The following is a 21,063-nucleotide window of genomic DNA, read 5'->3' on the forward strand; positions in this document are numbered from 1 at the left end:
ATAATCGGAAATTGAAAGGAAAGTAGTTCTTTTGAATGTCGCGTATGCCGACGCCCCTCTTCCAACATTTTGCCTTGTATCACTCGTCTATGTAAGCACTTAGTTAATGTTGTTATGAAATTTATTTGGTTAATTAGGCGAGAGTGATTACTCGTGTATCGCCGATGCCTCATCGACCTATCCGCGACCCCCCACTCGATTTTTGCCCTCCTAAATTGTCATCATCTGACCCCGTGAGCAGGACTGACCTCCCCGTCGTCGGAAAACGGGTTAAGCCTTGATTCTTAACCCCCGATTCTCACAATATCGTAAAAATTATTCTCGTTTCACTGGATACATTTTGTTGTCGTAATGACGTAACTGGTGCTAGGAAACTGCTGTTATGCATGTGGAGTAGTCAGGGCCGGATTATCGAATAGGCAAAGTACACAAATGTCTAGGGCCCGTAATTCGGACGATTTTTGAAAAAAAAAAAAAATAGAACGTTTTTATCGGAAGATGGGAGAAGAACGATTCGGAAAAAGAAAGGAGTAAAAAAGAACGGTGGAAAATTTTGTTTTTTTTTTGTTTTTTTAACGAACTATTTTAAAGTTTAATTTGTTGTTAGTGTATCTAAGAAGTGTAAATTTCGGAAACTGGGCTGTCAATTTATATCCCGAGCCTTACAGCTCGTAACAATACACTTAGAGAAAAGGATATACACGTATTTTATCTTTGAATTCCTTGATTTTTAAAGTTTGCTAATACAATTTCTTCGAATTAATAATGTTAAGTAATACATGAATTCGTACTTGATAAATTTGTTTCCAATATTAATAATACAAAAGTTATTTTTAAAATGAAACCTCATAACAGCCGGGAAAAGTATGCAATTTGTTACTAGATGTTTTCCTTGTGCAGACAAGTGAAGCGCTAACAAGCGCTAGTTTGCCATTATTCTCCGATGCCATAAAGCTGTAGCCAGGCTTTCCACATGCTTGAAAAAAGACGACGATCGCAATGTCTGGTTCCAGCAGAACGGAGCGACATACCATACGGCAACTGCCACGATACATCTCTCTTGATAAATAGATGGTCTCTCTCCTCCCAGATCTCCCGATTTGTTAGCATCCGGATTTTTTACTTTGGGGTTGTCTAAAGGAGTACGCTTACAGGGCTGTCCAGAGAATCGATAACATTTTTTCAGATACGCTAAGATGCGTGGCTATAGACATATAGCCAGTTGGTGAAGACTTCCAATATCTTCTGTGATAGTGTTTTCAACACCCGAGAAGTCGAGAAACATAACTATGGAATGTATACCTTTTATTTGCATTAAAATATCTTGTATTGCTAAGGTCTTAAGGGGTTAAGTAAACTAATAAATGAAATACAGCTATTAATACATTTGTACTTTTTGCTTTTTTATATCATAAACATTTGATGAACCAATACCATAGATATCATACAACTTACGCACCCAAATATCACGATCCATTGTTTCAACAGTTCTACTTTACGTATTAACACAATATTCCGATATTACCACCAAGTGCCATGTAAATAATGTAAATAAGCTCGTCGTACACAGAACGCCATCTGTGGCCAACCAATAAATTTGTCTATTGGTCGCGGGAATATTAATTTTCCTCTCGTAATTTTGTCCAAATTAAAGAAGTTGCCAGATATTCGGTAGTCACTTGTATATGCAATACATAGTATAATTTTATCGACTTATATACTATTGTCAGCTACTTTTCAAATAATTTCTAGTTTAAACAAAATTAACTTGGAGTGAAATGCTTTGAGAAATACAAATCAGTGTTCGACCCTCCCTGCACATTATGGCGACTACCACTCTGCCGCAGTCTACTAGCCTTTCTCCTTCCAGTTCTTTATAACTCCATGTTGACAACTACTGCAAATGTAGGCAAATTCCGCTACATAACAAATATAGAAGATAAAAAATATAGTATTAGCTGTAATAAATGAAAACCAAACATTTTAAACACTGTGATTAAAATTCCGGAAATAGCGATGCAGTCTGCTGTGAAAGTAATATTGATACTATATTGCTTCCTGCTGTGTTATGTTTAAAACACGGGAAAGTATTGAAATCGTGTTAAATTTAACTCCTCTTTTTGCAAATCTCCATTTTTTTGAGTCCGAAATAGTAAAAATGAAAAATGTGCAAACAAGTTTTCCCGTAACAAGTTGCGTAACTTTCCCGGCTTTTATGAAATCTTATTTAAAAAATAAATTTTATGTTATTAATCGCGTGTAGCGTCATCTGGTATGAGATTTTATCATAATAAATTTATACATTATTTATTATTGTAAAATAGCAAAACGCTTGATTTTGAGAAAAGTGATGCAAGTGCTAACAATGAGTAAAATTTTCATTAAGTCTTTTGTCTTTTTACCATAACTAATAATATATAAGATATTTTAAAATATTTCACCACAGATTAAGCCATACACAATTAACTTTGCTCTAATGTGTCTTAGTGTTTCTTAAACCTAAATATATCTTTAAATAAAGAAATTTCTCACAATTCAACGAAATCACTCCTCTTTTATTATTATTTAAGTTTTATATCGTAGTATAATTGTAAATGATCGAATTTCTTAATGGTCCCAGCTCTAGAAAGGATTAACTTCCTTCTCGAGAACCGGAAAAATCGAGGAGGAACATTGCCAAGTTTTCTGTTCCGACAGACGAACAGTGGAGCAATGGAACAACTTTTATGATGGCAACTCTGCAGACGAATACGATGCTTATTCAGTTACCAGCCTGTTATTGATGAGTTTGTATGTAGTGATTTTTATCACGCTGTCGTGTTACTGTAGTATATATTTCAAATTATTATTTTTTGACATGTCGAAAAGACTAAACACATATATATAAGTTGCAATCCCGTAAATAAATTGGTGTATCGTGGATTTTTGTGAAATTTATCGCTACAGCCCACAAAATAGGATGCCGTAAAAAATAATAAATATTTGAAATTATCCAACAACCGCAAAGGAATTTAGTATGAACCAAAGAAAATTTATTAAAACCAAGTTATGAATACCAATATTAAAGTATATATATATAATTTATTATATTAAAAAACGTATTTGTATTTCTACTTGTACAAATAATCAGAATTTAACAACAATGCCATAAACATACTAAATGAATCCGTTACATAATTATTTGGCATATTTTGCATTTCACGTAAATGACTTATCAGAATGTCGTTTAAATATTGTTTATAAAATAATCACATAATATAATGTGAAGCAACTCTTTGCATTATACAGTAGAGCGTCGATAAGTGGAACCAATTGGGGACTGGGGTCCTTCCAGTTAATGATTTGTTCCAGTTTCCGACTTTGTACGAAAAAATACATTAACCTGTCCGATGTTCAAATTTTTCTCCGTTGCGTGTCGCTTCGTGTTGAATTTTCGTCGATTTTAAGCCTAACGAAAATTTTTATAATAATCATCGAGGCTATCGTATCGTTAAAAATTATTTCTGCATTTTGTACAAACAAAATAAATATATTAAAGAATATAAAAAACATGAAAATTATACTTTAGAAGTAAATTTAGTATCAAAAACATTCGATTCAGCACGACACAGTCCGACTGAAAATCGTTCCACTTTCCGGCCAGTCCACTTACCGACGTTCCACTTATCGACGCTCTACTGTAATTATATTCATTCCAAATCATATAACTTAACACGATATAAATAATATTCTTTATAAATGCCAGACCCACAATAGGGAGACCGGTTGTGGGAACAGGGTCTGTTATATCCGAACCATCACCATATTGAAACAAGACTAAAAAATATTTTTCTTTTTGTATAACAATGACTCCAAATGTGTATTTCTAATGTTTTAGTAAGTGGAACTGATAGCGATCTTTTTCTTGTTCCAAAAACCACGAAGGGAATCAGCTACGCTCAGGATTACCGGTAACAGAATCAATGCGTTTAAAGCGGCAAAAATCATAACCAAGAAGATTACCTTGGAAGTTACGACAAACGAATAAGAAGGTCCAAATACGAAAACTACTACACATAGTATCGTCGACAGACATCCCTGAACTACGGGGTACCCTACTGCGTACAGCGAAACTCTAATCTTTCCTTCGGGGGATTCGTCTGGACAACAATTGTAAGCGTATGCCACGTGAGACGAAAAATCGATGCAAATTCCTACATTCATCGTTAAAAACATGACCGATATCATGTCCAAGTTAACTTCCCAACAAATCATGTATCCGACGGATTCAACCATGATGCACACCAAATTCAACGTGACGCAAAGAGCATAAGAAATATTCTGTATTAACACTAGGAATATCAGGCACACCACGCCCACGGCAATTCCCACGTTTTGCAGAAAGAGGGAGGGCATATTCAAGTGTTGTTCGTAAACGATGAACCAATTGTTGTATGCAAATACTCGATATTTGCTACGATCCGCGATCCCACGCACATTTTCCAACATAATTTTTTCGTCGTTTCCACTTCTGACTCCTTTTGATGTCACAAAACATCTAGAAGCAACGATTTGGTTTCGCTCGCTGTTCCACGCAATGTCTTTCCGGAAATAAGAGAATGGTTTAAGTCTCAAAAATACTAGTTTCAGTCCTTCTACGAATCCTCGAGAATCGCTGGTGTTAAAATCTTTCATCAAGTAGTTTATTTTCTTGTCACGAATGAAGGAAAGATATTTCCTTATCCAACACACGGTGTGTTTGCTTTCACTAATATAAGGAGAGCTCTCGAACGTTCGTAAAATGCTCTCTACTTCTTCTTGTACGTTAGAATTAGAATAATCAAGAGACTGATTAAAAACGACTTGTACCGAGTGAGGATAGTCTGTGAAATATCGGTAATGTACTTTAAAGAACTTCCTAATGTAAGAGGAAAATGGTAACGTGTCCACTAATTCTATTCCTTCTTTCATGTCTTTCATATTGTAAATGCTTCCGGCAACAATACACGCAAATGTTATTACTACCAAAATTTTCGTTACTTTCTTACCGAGAAGTGTTCCCAACCGTTCGGAAAGGAACTTCACGGCACCATCACTATTATTCGATCGCGCCCTGTCTGTCCCGGTTTCAGATTGTTTATTTTCTGAAACAAAATAAATTAATACGAATAATTATTGAGATGACTCGAGTAATTTATCATACAAAAATTTCTTATAAATAAGTTGCTAGTTTCCTCCTACGTATTACTTGAGGATTACTATGAGGATTGTTCCTCTTATTATAATAATAAGAGAAAAAATCCTCCGCTGTTTGGATCCCACTTTACAGTTTATTTTACGGAAAAAATTTACTAAAACATGACCTTGTCTAAAAATATTTAGAACATAAAATTGTAAGTATCTATTAGGAAAACGTTTATAAAATGTAAGCATGATATGCATACTCTATGTGTGAGTAATAATTACGTCTGAAGGCAAAGAAAATATTAACTTACCGACATCTTTTCGTTTGACAGGATAACAGAAAAGGGCATTAAGACGATGTTTTTCTCTGTAACCGTCGAGGGCCATAAGAGCTCCGAAGAAGAAGATTTGGTACATGAAGTCCATCAAGATAGACAGAGAGCTGTAAATGCAGGCGACACGAACAACTCTGTAAGACGAAGCGATTCCTATACAGAAGGAAGACAAGTTGGTCAAGGAAGTGATGGTGATGGACACTCCCGCTTCCGAAAAAGTTTGGCTTATTCGCTCTTTCACGCTGTCTTCTTCGTTTGTTCGTCTCCATGCGGCCAACAGGACGAAGGAATCGTCTAAGCCAATGCCTATAAAAATCAATAAGTGTTAATTTCTAAAATAATTTTAACGACAGAAACACCAAATACATCTTAAACTGCTGAGATAATTTATTAAAACTAAACAAACCTTTTCAGTCTATTCAATGGGCTGAAAACGTTTGCTTAGTTTTAATAAATTATTTCAGCAGTTTAAAATGTATTTGGATTGGGTACTGAAGACACCGAAGATACTTCAGGTTTCTATAGGTCAATGGTTTTTATGGAAAATTAAAATTAAACTTTAACGATATACATTTAGTAGGTATAAGACAAGAGGCAGAAAACAGTGAAATAAAATGACATTGCCAAAACTTCGGTCGTTCACGACTAGAAATGTAAAATATTGATATTATTATTGACGATTTGTGAAATTCCATACACGAAGGATATTGCAAGTTTAAACGTCTGAATATTACTGACTACTCTACATGGCGAAACATTAACCTTTTCCTCCCTGCGGACACTAGAGGGTCTTTTAGTATGCCCGTTAAGGGTTCGACCCGGCTCACAATGGGTCTAGATATATTGGGCGATGAGGAACTGGCCCAGCGCATCCTGACCGACTTCCCCGAAAAACTCTGGAGGGGTCTTTTCTACCCGTCCAGATTCGATCCCGAATCCTCCATAGCCGTAGGTTTCCACTTTCCGGACGTTGTTATTCGCGTGCTGCCAGATATTTTTACATTTGTAGCATTGATTTAAGGGTGTATTGAAAGTGTTTTATCGATGTATAAAACGTAACTTACCAATCACGAAGAAAGCCACAACGAAGTTTGTATCGAAGTATTCCATTCCACAGTGTAGTAGTAAACCAAAAGCCGCTGCGGTGGCCAAGGAGGGACTGCAGAGTGCAGCTATCCCCACCCACGGTTTACTGCCGATGGAGTCGAACGTCGCACAACTTACCATCGAAAAGAGAATCATTACAGCGACGGCTATAAACACGAGTTTCTGGCTCTGTTCTGAGTTTCTGGAACCTTCGACATCCATCCCGCGATAGGTGAAGACGTCAACGTCGACGAGGTCAAAATCCACTTGGGTCAAGGCACGGCGGAATGCTTCATCCCATTTTAAAGCCATCCGAATTTTTTCATCCGTTCCGTAATGCATGAAGTAAAAGAGGCGAACGGCTCTAAAATTGAGCACGAATCCGCTTCCGTTGATCGACACCCCTCCTAAACTCCAGATGGGGTATGTCGTTCCGAAATTGCTTTTTTCTATCGAATACCTTCAATGGGGAAAATCGTAATTGTTAGTTGGGTTATCTGTACAGATTTACTCCAGTCTTATGTTAATAATATTCTTACGTTACGTTATACTTAAGAATTAATTTCGATTCATGCTGCTATAAGCTGGCTGGTGGCAGGCTACGACCCACAGTTTTTAATAAAGATATTTGCACCCACCGACGCCATCTTTAAGGACAGAGACAATTTCTACTGAAATTATTTGTTAAAATGGTATATTAAATGCATACTACGTGACTAATAATACTTGTTAAATTCACGCGCGCCTTTCGAGTACACGCATTAAGAGTACTTTCAGTAGTCTTGTGGACAGGCAATCGTTAACCGGCTGATTTTTTAAATGAAAAGATAATTTCAATATTACAATAGATCTTCAATATAGGTACTATATTTATACTTCTTACATTCATAATATAGGTGTTTGCTATTTCATTGTATACAATTCGTCAAAAAAATCGAGTCACTGATACATGTACTACCTATAATGCGTTTTACTTTCCCACCTGTTGTATATAACAGAGGGAAATAACTAGTACATCGATCGACCAAGAAATAACCCGCCGAAATTTTTACATTTTTGGACTCGGGGAGCTTTAAATGCAAAAATTGGAGGTTTTTCCTCGTATATATGTGTGTGGGGAGGCACAATTTTGTTTATCCATTTTGTGGCTTAATAACTTCTGTGAGTTTTGTGGAAAATTTCTAAAATTCCGCAGGGAGATTGATGCTATTAAATTTTGGTAGTTAAAGCTCGAGGAGGGTCGTTAGCGTATCTCGAATGGAGTCGGGTTTGATAAAAATTTTGTTATTAGCATTTATAATCTTTTACGACACTCATCTCTCCTCTCAAATTAAACTTTTTTGTTATTTTATAATAAGTGTCGAAAGGGTCGAGATCATCTCGTGGTCTGCCAATCGCCCGATTTTATCTCCACAGACGTTGTACGGGGAAGAAGGAAACAGAAGCCACGAAATTTAATTTATTTTATTTTGGTTAAAATAAATTAAATTAAATTTCTTATTTTCCACTGGAAAATAAATAATAAAACAAAGTGGTTAATGTTACCTATGGTTCCAAAATGGCGGCTCGTCTCTGATTCTAGCAAATAGAAGAAAGGAAACAGTGCGAACGCACGTTCTAACCTCACCTAACCTATTATAATAATTTTCTTGGTAATAATTATGGTAATTTATTAGAATAGGTTAGGTTAGGTAAGGTTAGAACTTGTGTCCCCACTGTTTCCTTTCTTCTATTTGCTAGAATCAGAGACGAGCTGCCATTTTGGAACCATAAGTAACATTATCCAAAAAGTTTAATAAATTTACATTTATTTTGACTCGCTCATACATTCGAGGCCTTGCGTAAATTAAAAAATATATTGCGTTCAATAATAAACTTATTAACTATTAATTACATAATTATTTTACCAACAGATATTGAATTTATAAACCTGTATAAGATTAATCTAATTTCATTAAAAAGTTTTAATATTATCAACAGAAGTATGAGGCTCAATTTCTGTAAACAAACTGTAATTAAATATAAATTACGAAGGACTATTTACTTAAGAAAACAATAAACATACCTGAAAGTTAGTTTTGCAGGATTTTTCATTATGTTTTTCACGAAGGAAATGAAATTTTCTTGACATTCGTTACGATTGTTCTTCTGGCAGACGTGGCGGTAACTGAAGAAATTGTTTTTCCAAAAGAAACTGACGTTTCGAATAAAGACGTCAAGCCGAACTAACTCATCTATGGAGGCCTGGTTCATCATCGAGCCGTTGTTCTTGGCCGTAACAATGACATTGGCTATATGTTTGTAACTGCTGCTTCTGAGGATATCTTGGCTCATCCCCTTACTAGAGAACAAGAATTCCACGGATTCCCTTTCTCTTTTGGCTCTTCCTTCGATTGAACTAAAGATGTACTCGGTGTCTCTGACGACGGACAATTTGAGAAGTCCGCTTCCCAAAATTAAGGAAACGAATAATACAGCCGCAACGCACAGTTGAGGATGTCCACCGACGACATAACCGATTCGAGAGAAATGGAACGACAAATAACGGTCAATCAGAGATTTCTTCATTATTTTTCTAAAGAAAACAACAGCCGCAATTAGTTTAATAGTTATCGTGGTCGTTTCTGTTGTTATCGCATAGGTATTCGTAACATAACACTAAGTTCACCTGAAACATCTAGCACAATAGAATATGTAATTTCTTTGAGCGATTATCATATAGCGTTTATTAATTAGCTGCTAAACGGGGCCTACGTAACCAACTGGGTCTAGTTACTTAGCCCCGAATTAATTAATAAGACATGGCGCCTAACACCTGCCTCTAGTGACAAATTATGTAGAAGTGAATTTAAAATAATAGCGGAGAAGTAGCCCGATTTAATCAGACATTCGTTTGGCTCATTACTGACAAGATCACCCGCCACTTGAGTGGGGTGAGAATGCGCACTGAGTATTGAATATGTCAAAAGTTTTGAATGTAATCACATCCAAATTGAGTCAGCCATGTTACGAGTGCAAATAAAGTATCGTGTTCGTGCTGTTCCTGCTGCTGGACTGTGTGTGCTGGTTAATAGGAAAAAATAAAACATAAATAAAACAGTGTTATATTTGAGTTAAAGAATAATGGCGCCACTAAAGCCATTTGCCGGCCTCATTTTTTCATAATTAATGCGCATTTCGTTATTAATCCGGATCACATCAGAAATTGGTATCACGTTGTGAATGTGTGACGACCAATTCTTTCCCACAGAAGTGTGCGCGCTCATAATACCTAAAGACAAGTATTCATTGATCAGTCGCATTTGACATGGCGAAGACATAAACGAAGTTAAACCTCTGTTTATCTTCGTCTATGCCTTAACGATCTGCTTTAATTTCGACGAATACGATTGGAGGATTTTAAATTCGAACTATCCAATTATAACGATCGTTAGTTACAAATTCGAGTCGATCGCCATTGTTTGATAATTTAAGTTCTGAATGCCATCGAAATGATATACAGTTTACAAAAATTAAATTAATTAAATTATATTAAATTGTCCTCTTCCGAATTTAAGGAAACTATTTACATTATCACTTTCAATTAATTATTAAATATACTAGCGTGTGGGCCCGGCGTTGCTCGGGCAAAAGCAACGATAGCGAAGATTAAGATTATTACGTCATAGTCAACCTTACCCGTTTTCACAAAATGCAAGAATTGGGTTTTCCTGTTTCCGAACTAATTAGAGAATTTTTAGATGGGTCTAAAAATATGTTCGATTTCCCGCAAAAACGAAAAAAAAAAATGCATCTGCGTGTTGCACGTCGCTTTCTCTTAACAATTCCATTGTTACGTAACACTTCCATTGTTGATGGAAGTGTTAAGCCTTAATCCTATCTCGCTCCCCCGTGAGGAGGAATTTCGAAAAATCCCTTCTTAGTGTGCGTCCTCGTGACGTACCCTAACTGTGTACCAAATTTCAACTTTCAACTCCTTACCGTTTTGTCTCTGCACTGATTATTATTAGTATTATTATCAACTCGTCTCGATTATCTATATAGATGTATATATATCAGGTTTCAGAACGTTTGTATATGTATTTACTGTATTTATTGATATTTTTACATATTTTATTTTTCTTTCAATTAATTCAATTCCAATTATTAATTTAATTTATAAGTTTACTTAAAATAACAAGAAACGAAAATTAGCCCAATATCACTCTTGCCGTAGTGATGCTCCTCCTCTATATCCTTTGCCGTGTAGTAAATTTTATTTATTTTCTTTATTTATTCGTAATTTAACAACTTTTCACAGGAAGTATTGTGCCAGGTACGAGTAGTAGTATCTTAAATTAATAGGAAATCTTAAGTATATGACGTAATACGCCCGGTGTAAGTAAAACAAGTCGTGTTGAACGTCATTTACATTATTGTCGACTAAAACCGGTATTAAATTAGTAAATAATTCACCGAAATTCTCAAGCTGCATTCAATTAATTCATAAAAAATCCAAAATTATTTTATTTATTACACAGAATTCTAGAAAATAGAAATGTTTATGGTGGTTGTTTGCTGGACCAGAACGACTTTTACATCCTCGACTTGAATCGATGCCAAGATGGCAATAATCTCGCGAATAGAAGTGAAAATATAAAATTTAGTAATTTAATAAAGCCAAAAGCTTAATTTTGACCGTATATATGCGATTTTATACGTCATTAAGTCCGACCCTACTGAACATACACACGACCTCTTTTATCTTTTCACTTCCTCGACCCTTAATCATAAAAATTTAATGGCATCGATCCCACTAATAAACAAATCTACCTGAAAAATTTCAGAAATTTTGACAAAAAGCGCGATAAGCTTCAACATGGCAGGTGCAACAAGTGCATTCACACAGACCCACTTGAAAGACGGATTCAAAAATGCACGTATTTGTTTTACTATTTTCCCAAACTTAATTAATTAAGGGGCCTAAATGCAGGGTGAACAAAATAATGCCTCCACCCATACACTACCATCCATACATACAAAAACTTTGGAATATTTTTTGCATTTCTCGAGCTTTCAAGATCTCCCGAGTCCAAAGAAGTAAAAATCTTGGATAGGGGTCAGTTTTTGACCGATTGCCATAATTTCCCTCTGTTATGTATAACAGCCTAAAAAGTAAAAGCGATGTCAACAATAAAAAAAAATTTTTTTGATGAGACTAACTTTTTAAACCTCTCGATTTCAATAGATATTAGCGAGGTTGAGGCCGAAGTTTTAAACGGGAAAACGTGTACGTCAGACGTTTAGCGTCGCTTTCCTGTAAGCCTAGAAGCTTGACAATAGAGTTTGAAATGTCGAGCATGATTCCACTGAATTTCCAAGCACCATTGTCAAACTTCTAGGCTACAGGAAAGCGGCGCCGAATGCCAACGTACACGTTTTCGCGTTTAAAACTTCGGCTTCAACCTCGCTATTGAAATACGAGGCGCAATGTTGTATAAGATGCTACAATAAAAATCCGAGAGATTAATTATCTTGTTTTGAGAAATTAATTTCAAATTCAACAGAAGCGCCAACGTTTACTTAATCTACCTAATCTACGAACTTTCGATTTTCCGCTTAAAATTTTAATCACGTCTCAAGAAAAGATTTAATTTGGCATCTCCAAAACTTACCTGAAAATTCGTCGAAGCCGATTCAATAATCGATGTGATCAATGCGTGACAGCAAACAGAATGTTCTCGTACATTTCCTTCACTCACTACAGCTACCAGAACCCGTTTGGCTAAATTTATAATTTGAATTTGTAAAAAATAAAGGAATTGTTGCAAAACTGTGGAAAACGCGCGTTTATGTTGAAGTTTTCTCCTAATTAGAAATTCTATTTACGAATTACGAATAATTATTATCATTGTTTACGCCACCCACCCCTGAAGAAATGTATTTTTTACATCTTATGCAGGTCAACACTACGTCCTTGTTACCATAAATTATTAGGTATTTTCTTGGAAACGAAACTAAACAGGGTAGGTTTTTACCATTTCTGCTTGATAGGTAAACACACACGTAGTGATGCACTTCTAACGTCGTGTAAAGCGGTTTAAAACCCGAGGGTTCGAGGGAGAACGTGCGTGTCGGACATCATAAACCGACAAAAACGTGTCACGGGACTTGCTTAAATTACATCATTACATCGATTTGACGTATTGAGCATGGTCGATATGACAGCTAAACATTCTTTATGAGTTTTCTTAAGTATTGACAAAATCTATGAAACAGTATTTTAATTACTCTATTTTTGTTTATGTTCTTAATCGTCACGAAAGATATTTTGACAATCAAAATACATTTCAGAAGATGTACTGAAATACAAGGTTATTGTACTTTCATACAAGACTTAAAGATGTGTATGTGAATTGTGAGTGAAACATTTTCTGTTACAGAATTTCTAATGCTTACATTATTGTGATGCGTGCGTGTTAATTTTTTTACGAAACAGTGTTCATTTCATAGAGAATCGAACTAGAAGTACAGTATAAGTGACAATAACACTAAAAATAGTTACTAAGAGATTTGTATTTATGTTGAATATATAACCAGAAAATTTTGGTAAATATTGCAGAGCGATCATGGAAAAGCGAAATGTTCTTTCTTCGATCCATTTGTCATCGCTCTTCAAAGACGTGTCGTAAATGTCCTTTACCACATCGTTAGCAGCTTTAGTGACGTTAGAAGAACAATGGCACACGTAGGAAAACAGCAATACCTCAAAACCAGAATGGGAAGAAACCAATAAGATTTCCGATAATGTGAAAATGTGAAGCTTCGGAAGTGGGCCTACTATTTGTGCAAATAAGAAAATTTTTTTTTGTTTTGTAATTTTTGTATAGAAGCAAATTATAATAATTGTTGTTATTATAAATTAACGTTGTAAAAAGAAACCGTCAGACAAGAAAAAAAATAGTTAAACGAAAAGTGAATATTACATGTCCATAAAAGGACACGTCTGTAGAAATTTCTGAGAAAGTCATTCTTCTCAGGTTGAAACAATCGATGAATTTGAGTACTTAGATCGAACATCTTCGGTAGGAATCGAATTGTCAGTCGATGTTGACTCATCCGACGACCGGGGTTCCGATCTCGTTACAATGCGTAACGAGGGGGGGACCAATTAGAGAGCGGAGGCAAATCGACATCGACCTATCGGAATGTTCGATCTGGGACTCAAAAGAAAGTTATAAAAACCCTGAGAAAAAGGGATGTGACGTTCTCTCGGTCATTAGTTCTCTCGGTTCTTGGCTCTTAGAGCTTTGTCTCGCGATTTTACGACGGGGTTTTTTTCCCGTGATCTTCGGCAGTTGGATTACATCTCTTTTGGAAGGTCACCCACTCCCTTGGATTTGTCACCAGTAATTTGAATCGTCCCTGCGTCCGGAACTTTCCCTCGAGAAGCTGAACAGTGCGCCCCGAGACCATCATACTCCTGCGAAACATCGGAGGACTTTTCTTGTGGACTTTCGATTCCGAGAGGAGGCCCAGAAGACTCGAACGCCGCCGCTGATAAAAGTGTATCGTAGTTGTAAGCACCTTTTGTTATATAAACGGGTTACGAATGAAAACCTGTCTCTTGAGAGTTTCTTTCACTCCCACACGTGGATCGTGACCGCGCGACATTCTGACTAACGCAGTCGTTCGGCAAACCTCACACTGGTGTCAGAAAGCGGGATCTTTCTGATTGTTTTTGCAACAATTGCAAACAATTTCAGTCCCACAATAATTGTTGAGGCAGCCGAGAGAAAAGTGGGAAAGAACCATGGAAACAGAGACAGGTTTTCCAGCGCCGACTCGCGACCTAGGAGGCGGCTCAATTAGCGCCCTTTCAGCTTTTAGTGGGATGATACCTACCTACTCGGGAGACGCGGGGCGCGTAACAGATTTTTTCGATACGTTAGGGGAAGTCGCAGGATTAGCAGGTTGGACCCCTAGACAATGTTTAAGCATTGCTAAGTGTAAACTAACAGGGATAGCGAGAGATTTTGCGTGGCGCGACCTCCAAATGAAGGAAGTAACGGAGTACGCAAGCTTTAAACGCTTAATGATAAGTAGATTTGACCGAGAACCATATTCTATTAGGGTACAGAAATTCCACGCGTGTACGCAACGCAAAGATGAAAGAGTCCAAGAATTCGCCGTTAGGTTACAAACGTTAGTTAGCGCGATAATTGTAGATCGAACCGGGTCAAACGAGCAAGAAAATGCCATTATCAAGCGGTGTCAGCAACAGGAATTGGACGAGAAGCTCCGCATTCAATTCTTGCACGGCTTAAATGAAAAAATGAAACGTAACGTAATGACCCATGACCCAGCTACATTTTCGGAAGCGTTAAAAATAGCGATAAGAGAGGAAACAATAGAGCAATTGACTAACAAACAGCGGAATTATATAGGAAACGTAGAGGAGTCTGCAGAGAATTCCCCAACGAAAGCCGACGAGACAAAACCCCATAAGGAAGATGCATTAGAAGCGAAAATAAGTCAAATCGCTAAACAGATAGAAACGTTAGGAAAGAGATTAGACAATCGGTCCTCGACAACGCAAACAACTAGTACGCGAGCAGGAGAATCCAAACAAAATAGACGAATGCCATCACCCGCGTTACGAGGGAGACAGGAAGTAGGTAACCCCAATACCTATTCGAGCTCTCAACGCCGATTCGCGCAGCCGCAGCGCTTACAACAACCGCGTTTTCCTACAAATAACCGATCGTCAGTAAATTATTCTGCCCAGATTCCTTCTAGACGATACTCCGGATATAATTCATTTCCTTTTAGGCCGAATTTCGAATGGAGACCAACAAATTATCGGCGATCTACTTCAAATTGGTTAGACAGTAGAATTTATGCGTCGCCCCCACTACCCGATTGGTATGGAGAAGATACCTTCCCTCCGCCCAATCGAGGGGAGTGGAGAGGAAACCCTAACACTCCAGAATGGCAGGTTCCTGTTATAAATAATCCGTTTTCGCCGCGATATCGGGAACAAATGCCAGTCTATCGAGAACAGTATAGACAGATAGGACCTAGGAATGATCAGAACTCTGAATATTTGCCTTTTAACCCGACGCGTTACGCGCAAGGCTGGTTCGTAAACAACCCTAATGCCCAGCGGGCCTTAGATAACGCGACCTTTCCTAAATACTTAGCGCTGCCCAGCCCGGAGGAAAGCCTTCGGCAAACAAATAATGTATCACAGGAGTTAAATAAAGATAGTGTAAGGTTTAATCGAGACGGAAGTAGAATAACTTCGGTGAAAGCAAAAGAACAGCGTCGAGATTTAGAGCAAATAGTAGATTATCCGCGCGAAGCTACTCGTTTATCGGGTGTCGGAGAATCTAAATTTATAAATGAAGATTTACCCCCTTGCACTTTAGTTTGTGAAATCGAAAATAAAAGAGCGAAATTAACAATAGACACAGGCGCGGCAGTTTCTTTGATATCAAAAGATTTCTTTTCGAACTTACGCGAGTTAAAGAAAGCTGAAACCAGAGAGGTAGAGTTACTTAGTGTCACAGGACACACAATAGAGACGCTCGGAAAATTCGATTTAGCATTTAGAATCGGGCAATTGAATTTTAGACACGATTGTTATGTAGTGGACTCCAAAATAACAGAACCTAATGACGGGATCCTAGGTAGAGACGTGATTGAGAAATACGACCTTACGATTTCGATAAAAAACGCGAAGCTTATTTTCCCTAGCGGTAACGAAGTTACATTCTGGGGATTAGCGAACCTTCATAATAATGTTAATAACCCACGTAACATGAGTAAGAATGACAGCGAGTTTGCAATGGTAGAAAGACAAAAGAACGGGAAGGATAGTCTATGTCAAGGAGATTTGAGGGATTTAAACCGAACAAACGGTCATAGAAAGAATAGCAAAATGGGAAATAAGAAAAAACAAAAAAGGAATCGCACGCGAACAAAACAACCAAAGAAAGGAATTAAGATAGGCACATTTTTCACAGCAGAAAACGAGAAACAAAACGAAATGTCGCGATCGTATGTTAAACCAACGCCATGCTTTCCCAGGACGCTCAGAAAAGCACACGCTAATGCGGACGCATTAAGTCGAGTACCTATAGCTCCAATAATTGAGATGCACCCAATATGTAGTAAAGCTCAGATTCGGGAACAACAATTGGAGGACCCTTTTTGTAAAGAAATCAGACGACGCCTAACAGAAAACCTATCCCCGTCGGAACAGGGTCTGAACACAGATGATAGCGAATTTTATTTAGACGCAGATCAAATCTTATATCATAGAAAGACAAACCCGGAAAGAAACGAAACTTGGGACAGATTAGTCATCCCTAAAACTTTGGTCGAATACGTTTTGAAGTTGTTCCACGATATTCCAAGTTCGGGACACTTAGGCGCGAAGAAGCTGAGAAAAAAATTACAGACGCAGTTTTATTGGCCCGAAATGAACAAAGACATCATACATTATTGCCAGACGTGTCAGGAATGTAGTTTGCGACGACGTCCTCTACACGGACATCAAGCTCCCTTACAAACATTCCCTAAAATCACAAAGGTATTTGAGAGAACAGCTTTAGACATACAAGGTCCTTTTCCTACCTCTAATAATGGCAACAAGTATCTCTTAGTTTTTGTAGATCACTTTTCTAGATGGGCAGAAGCAGTGCCATTACCAGACGTTACTGCTAAAACCGTCGCCAAAGCGTTCGTTACACAAGTGATCTTACGACATTCAGTCCCCAAACAATTATTGACTGATAGAGGTGCAAATTTTACTTCGAAAATGATGCGAGAAGTTTGTGATCTCTTGCACATAGAAAGACTTCTCACCACTGCATACCACCCACAATGCAACGGCATGGTGGAACGCTTAAACAAAACCTTAATAGATATACTAACGCATTATGTAGATAAAGACCAGCGCAATTGGGATGAAATGGTTCCTTACGCCCTATTCGCGTACAACACCACCGTTCATTCCAGTACCAACGAGACGCCATATTATTTAGTGTACGGAAGAGACCCAATTTATCCATTTGATGTCGTAACTGAACCCAACCGACCGAGTTACGATATTAGCGAAAATTATGCAAGCGAACTGAGGGCGAGACTAGCGATAGCACACAAGCTGGCCCAAGAACATGCAGAAAAAGCCGCACTGGATAGAAATGCGTATCAACAGCGAAGGAATAAGCCCTACAAATTTTCTATAGGCGACAGAGTTTTCGTAACGGAAGTAACGGTTCCATCGGGATTAAAGCGAAAACTAGCTCCAAGATGGCAAGGACCCTATAGGATAGTAGCGGAGACAAGTCCGGTCGACTTTATCGTCCAGCATGTGCATAACGGGAAAAGGATGCACACTCACGCTAACCGGATGAAGCCCGCTTTGGCGCGTATGGAATTCGGATCTTTTGCGACGGACGAAACTAAGTCCGAAGCAAAGGCTACCGAGTCATCCGCCTCAGAACATCAGTTGCCTATATCTAGAGACCCTTGGGATGAATTTATTTTAGAATCAATTCAGCCGGACCAACTAGACACAACAGAAACGCTAGTACGCAACCAACAGACATCCACTGCACAACCTTCACATAATTATGCCCTTAGAAGTCGGGGATCTGTGCAAGAATATCCATGGGTTCTTCCGACCTCGTCAAAAATCACACTACCGATTGACGCGATGGGAACAGACGCGGAAAAAAGTAGGACTTTACCACAAAGCCAGGGTCATGAGCGCTTGCCGCCACCTACACCTATCGGACTCTTCAAAGATTGTAAATGGTAGTCTCTATCACCCAGCAAAAGAGACTATCATAAGAAAAAGAGGAGGAGTCATTGACGATTAAAATATAAATGAAAGTTTTGATTAGAGGCAAAAAAACGGGATTTTTATTTTTATGTCGCGAACCCAGAACTATTAGTTATGTCAACTTTGTAAACCTTGAACGTGAAATTTTCTGTGTACACCAGCGTTTTACGAGTTTAAAATTGTCGCGAGAGAAACACGAGCGCAAATATCTGTCATAGATTGAGTAATTTATATAATCGGAATATGAGGAAAATTTTTCCCTCCCATTTTTAAACGCGTGCAAAACAACTGTCTGTCACAACCAAAGCAACCGTCAAAAGAACCGATTCGGAAGAAAATGACGATATTCGAAAAGAGAAAGTTGAAATCATCATCAGAAAAGGTCCAAGAAACGTCGAACTTTCAACAGAATGAGTCAAAATTGAAGAAATTGTCATCTTCGAACTACATGACCTCGATTAGTGGTAATCTGCATCAACTCCGATGACAGATAACTGTCTCTTGTTCAGAAGACTGACATCTAGAAAACTGGTATGTCTGAGGAGAAAATGGGGAACACACAAACTTTCACTGTCTGTGCAGACACCCCATCATACTCATACGATTCAGAACGGAAATGGAGTAGTCCACTCCAAATGTCCAAAAAAGGAAGAAAAACCTTTTTGTTGGAAAACTTCGAGAGAAAGGAAGAAAAGCACACCTACAGATGACACGTGATCTTCGGACTCTACATGTCCACGTGCGTCGGAAGTAGCTTCTACATTTTGCATGTGACAGACCGATTGAACTAAATATCGAATCCCTGTTTGTGTTCCCAAGAACCTGAAAAGAAACGTGGACATATTCAATTTTAAAACCCCTTTTTCGGCTTTTTCAGAAATGGAAATGGAATATGGTGATTGTTATGAATTGCTCAGTCTACAAACATAAAATGTTTGCGTACCGACAAATGTAATTTAAATGTTCAAATCGAATTGAATACAACACCAAATGTTCGTAAACGTTGCACAAAAAAAAGGAAAGAAATGTAGCATAGAACTTAAATGTAAAAGTTAAAATTGTCGGAAAAATTTATAATTTGTTAAAAATTTGTTATTCGATGTAACCGTGATTGTTATTTGATCATTTGTAGAAACCTTCGGATATAGTCATGTGATGTCACGCGAAACCAAACGGGCGCGAGAAAAGCAAGCGGAGAATGAACTGACAGCGTACAACGCTCTCAGGTAAAATGTCGCTACTCCACAGCAACATTTTAAAAATGGCGGAGAGCCCTGTGAAGCTTCGGAAGTGGGCCTACTATTTGTGCAAATAAGAAAATTTTTTTTTGTAATTTTTGTATAGAAGCAAATAATAATAATTGTTGTTATTATAAATTAACGTTGTAAAAAGAAACCGTCAGACAAGAAAAAAAATAGTTAAACGAAAAGTGAATATTACATGTCCATAAAAGGACACGTCTGTAGAAATTTCTGAGAAAGTCATTCTTCTCAGGTTGAAACAATCGATGAATTTGAGTACTTAGATCGAACATCTTCGGTAGGAATCGAATTGTCAGTCGATGTTGACTCATCCGACGACCGGGGTTCCGATCTCGTTACAATGCGTAACGAGGGGGGGGACCAATTAGAGAGCGGAGGCAAATCGACATCGACCTATCGGAATGTTCGATCTGGGACTCAAAAGAAAGTTATAAAAACCCTGAGAAAAAGGGATGTGACGTTCTCTCGGTCATTAGTTCTCTCGGTTCTTGGCTCTTAGAGCTTTGTCTCGCGATTTACGACGGGGTTTTTTTCCCGTGATCTTCGGCAGTTGGATTACATCTCTTTTGGAAGGTCACCCACTCCCTTGGATTTGTCACCTGTAATTTGAATCGTCCCTGCGTCCGGAACTTTCCCTCGAGAAGCTGAACAGTGCGCCCCGAGGCCATCATACTCCTGCGAAACATCGGAGGACTTTTCTTGTGGACTTTCGATTCCGAGAGGAGGCCCAGAAGACTCGAACGCCGCCGCTGATAAAAGTGTATTGTAGTTGTAAGCACCTTTTGTTATATAAACGGGTTACGAATGAAAACCTGTCTCTTGAGAGTTTCTTTCACTCCCACACGTGGATCGTGACCGCGCGACATTCTGACTAACGCAGTCGTTCGGCAAACCTCACAAAAATACTTGATTTATCTGTGTTGAGAATATATCCAACCAAGAATATGACATTACCACTCACCATAACCGTCCAAAGAAATAACATCGGCGAATAAACGGCGTTCAGGTCATTTACAATACACGTCAGCTTTCTATAGTTGAACCGAGCCTCGGCAATGATCTGCGAAGGATGATCTTCGATAAGCAAGCTTTTCCTAATTAATTTAAAAACACTTTCGATCTCCTTGTATGCGGAAGAGAAGAAAAGAAGTAAGAAATTATTTTCGATAATCATGAAGAATACAAAACAGAAGAACGTCAGATAATGTAATAAACATTTCTCATCTTCGATACTAAACAGATGTTTCGAAACTAAGCTTTTTATATCGTATTATTTGTAAAGTCCTTCAGCTGTAGTGAGATAGAAAGCCACGAAATGTGCTATGCTCGTTATCCAAATCAAACAGCATTTTAATGTTAATAGCTTATTGTTTCTTTTAATAGT

General features: G+C 37.8%; 1 protein-coding gene across 1 annotated transcript; it reads right to left on the minus strand.

Moving 5' to 3' along the window:
* Positions 1 to 3,779: 3,779 nt before the first annotated feature.
* Positions 3,780 to 12,286, minus strand: LOC136980057 (patched domain-containing protein 3-like). Its single transcript, XM_067276104.1, has 5 exons — positions 12,239 to 12,286; positions 8,650 to 9,159; positions 6,563 to 7,044; positions 5,475 to 5,804; positions 3,780 to 5,123 (listed from the first exon to the last, which is right to left on the minus strand). The coding sequence occupies exons 2-5, from the start codon at positions 9,150 to 9,152 to the stop codon at positions 3,874 to 3,876; spliced, it is 2,565 nt and encodes an 854-aa protein (XP_067132205.1). The 5' UTR covers positions 9,153 to 9,159; positions 12,239 to 12,286; the 3' UTR covers positions 3,780 to 3,873.
* Between the last annotated feature and the right edge of the window lie 8,777 nt (positions 12,287 to 21,063).

The sequence above is a fragment of the Centruroides vittatus genome, unplaced genomic scaffold (assembly GCF_030686945.1).
Source record: "Centruroides vittatus isolate TY-2023 unplaced genomic scaffold, ASM3068694v2 contig_663, whole genome shotgun sequence".
NCBI lineage: Eukaryota > Metazoa > Arthropoda > Arachnida > Scorpiones > Buthidae > Centruroides > Centruroides vittatus.

What these genes read in the sequence shown, in the direction of transcription:
- LOC136980057 (XM_067276104.1), bottom strand. Translation starts at nt 9,152, where the DNA reads ATGAAGAAATCTCTGATTGACCGTTATTTGTCGTTCCATTTCTCTCGA. An exon ending in CCTGCAAAACTAACTTTCAG is followed by an intron (nt 7,045 to 8,649) that starts GTATGTTTATTG and finishes TCCCCATTGAAG; the next exon opens with GTATTCGATAGAAAAAAGCA. An exon ending in TGTGGCTTTCTTCGTGATTG is followed by an intron (nt 5,805 to 6,562) that starts GTAAGTTACGTT and finishes TGATTTTTATAG; the next exon opens with GCATTGGCTTAGACGATTCC.